We start from the raw sequence: 2,114 nt of genomic DNA, 5'->3' as shown, positions 1-2,114 counted from the left end.
ATAGCTTCCATATATATCTTTCGCCCGTAATAGACTTCTGGGGCCTTATATGGCCGAGTTTTACCCTGATTTGCTTGAAATTTTGCACATGGAGTGCGATTAGTAGTAGCCTCGAGTGTGCTAAATTTGATTGAAATCGGTTCAGACTTAGATATAACTCCTATATATATCTTTCGCCCGATATGCACTTATAAGGCCCCAGAAGCCAGAGTTTTACCCTGATTAGTTTGAAATTTTGCACAAGGAGTACAATTAGTAGTATAGTCAAGTGTGTTAAATTTTATTGACATCGGTCCAGATTTAGATATAGCTTCCATATATATTTTTTCCGATTTAGGCTAAAATGGCCAAAATACCCACATTTTCCTTGATTAATCGCCACTGCTAAAATGAAAACATGCAAAACATGAATAACATATTGGAAGATCTTTGTAATGACTACAAACTTCTGAAAGAAAGATTTTATTCTATAAACAATTTCATAATTTTTTATATATATATAAAATATACATACATACATATTCTATATTGAATGACTCATATGGAAATATAACTGGTTTACACAAACTGAACAATACATAGTGAAATATTTAATTGTAATTAACATCTTATACTATTTATATATGTGATTATGTTTCCATTTTAGAACATATACACTAAGATTCCTACTTCTTACTTTCATCGGCCTTAGGCACTCTTACTAATACTTCATAGACATTGTTGTTTTTCTCGAATTCCTTATGGGGTACATAACAGCAACCATGGGAAGGATGTAGCTTTCCATAACGCACTCTACCTTCGCAAAAGGTTCGGCTGCAGTAAAGATTTTCACCAGTTTCTGTGTAGCCAAAAATTAAAGCATTGTCAGGTATTTCACCATTTTCTGCTGATATCCATTTATAGTCGGCATTTCCATCATTTGATACGTCTAGTATTTCTATTCCCTCTTTAAGGAAATGCGACCGACAATTCCATGCACAATAAACCCCTTTCTTTTTGGGAACATAGTAGGCTGGAAGTAGATCATCATTTAAATATACACGAGCTGCATATAAGGGATCGCCGTTTTTATCGTTGTCCAATTTAAAGCCAAATTTAGATATCTCGTCTGTTGTCATGTTATCACTAAGTGGGCACCAATCAAAACTTATTTCAGGCTCATCTTCTACTTCATCCGATGGCAGAGGTTCCGAAAAATTCAAAAATATACGATGGACAGCATGGCGATGACAATTAGCCCGACACTGGGGGCAATTGTTGGAACGTATCAACCATTTGAGTAGGCATTGCTGATGGAAGACATGTCCACATTTAGTCGTGGAGTAAATAACAGAGTTACTGTTAAAATATTCACTACAAATCGCGCAGAGAACATTTAGTGATGTTGTCATCTCTTTTCTTAGAATATTGTCTTTGCTTAAATTCCTGAACAACTATTTTGTAGCGTTGCGCTTTCGGTTTTCAAATATTTAGTCAAGTTGTTCATAAGTTGTCATTTCTTTGTATGCAAACAGATGTTCGATGACAGTGATGATTTAAGGCCCCACTAGGAAATGTACTTAAGCTAAAACTTAATCCAGCCTGGCTGAATTAAAGTTTTTCTATAACAGGTTGGCTGATAAGTCCCCGGTCTAACAAAGAAAAACACATTTTTTTTGTCAAAATTCGTTTTTATTATTCAACATAGTTCCCTTCAAGAGCGATACAACGATTATAACGACCTTCCAATTTTTTGATACCATTTTGGTAGTACTCCTTCGGTTTTGCCTCAAAATAGGCCTCAGTTTCGGCGATCACCTCTTCATTGCAGCCAAATTTTTTCCCTGCGAGCATCCTTTTGAGGTCTGAGAACAAGATAAAGTCGCTGGGGGCCTTCTCAAGATAATCGATAAAAATTATTCCATGCGCATCCCTAAAAAACAGAGGCCACTACTTTGCCAGCGGACTTTTGAGTCTTTCCACGCTTCGGAGACGGTTCACCGGTCGCTGTCCACTCAACCGACTGTCGATTGGACTCAGGAGTGTAGTGATGGAGCCATGTTTCATCCATTGTCAAATATCGACGGAAAAACTCGGGTGTATTACGAGTTAACAGCTGCAAACACCGCCCAGAA

At 37.0% G+C, this 2,114-nt stretch overlaps 1 protein-coding gene across 1 annotated transcript; it reads right to left on the bottom strand.

Annotated features, from left to right (window-relative positions):
* Positions 1-411: 411 nt before the first annotated feature.
* On the bottom strand, positions 412-1,487 carry LOC142240358 (uncharacterized). The gene has a single exon (XM_075312065.1). It carries the CDS (start codon positions 1,389-1,391, stop codon positions 666-668), a length of 726 nt encoding a protein of 241 aa, XP_075168180.1. The 5' UTR covers positions 1,392-1,487; the 3' UTR covers positions 412-665.
* Positions 1,488-2,114: the final 627 nt, after the last annotated feature.

This window comes from Haematobia irritans, chromosome 5, assembly GCF_050003625.1.
Source record: "Haematobia irritans isolate KBUSLIRL chromosome 5, ASM5000362v1, whole genome shotgun sequence".
NCBI classification, from domain to species: Eukaryota; Metazoa; Arthropoda; class Insecta; order Diptera; family Muscidae; genus Haematobia; species Haematobia irritans.
This window is presented reverse-complemented; position numbering and strand designations above follow the sequence as displayed.

Bases quoted from the DNA above. Each gene is read 5' to 3' on its own strand.
- LOC142240358 (XM_075312065.1), bottom strand. From the start codon at position 1,391: ATGACAACATCACTAAATGTTCTCTGCGCGATTTGTAGTGAATATTTT.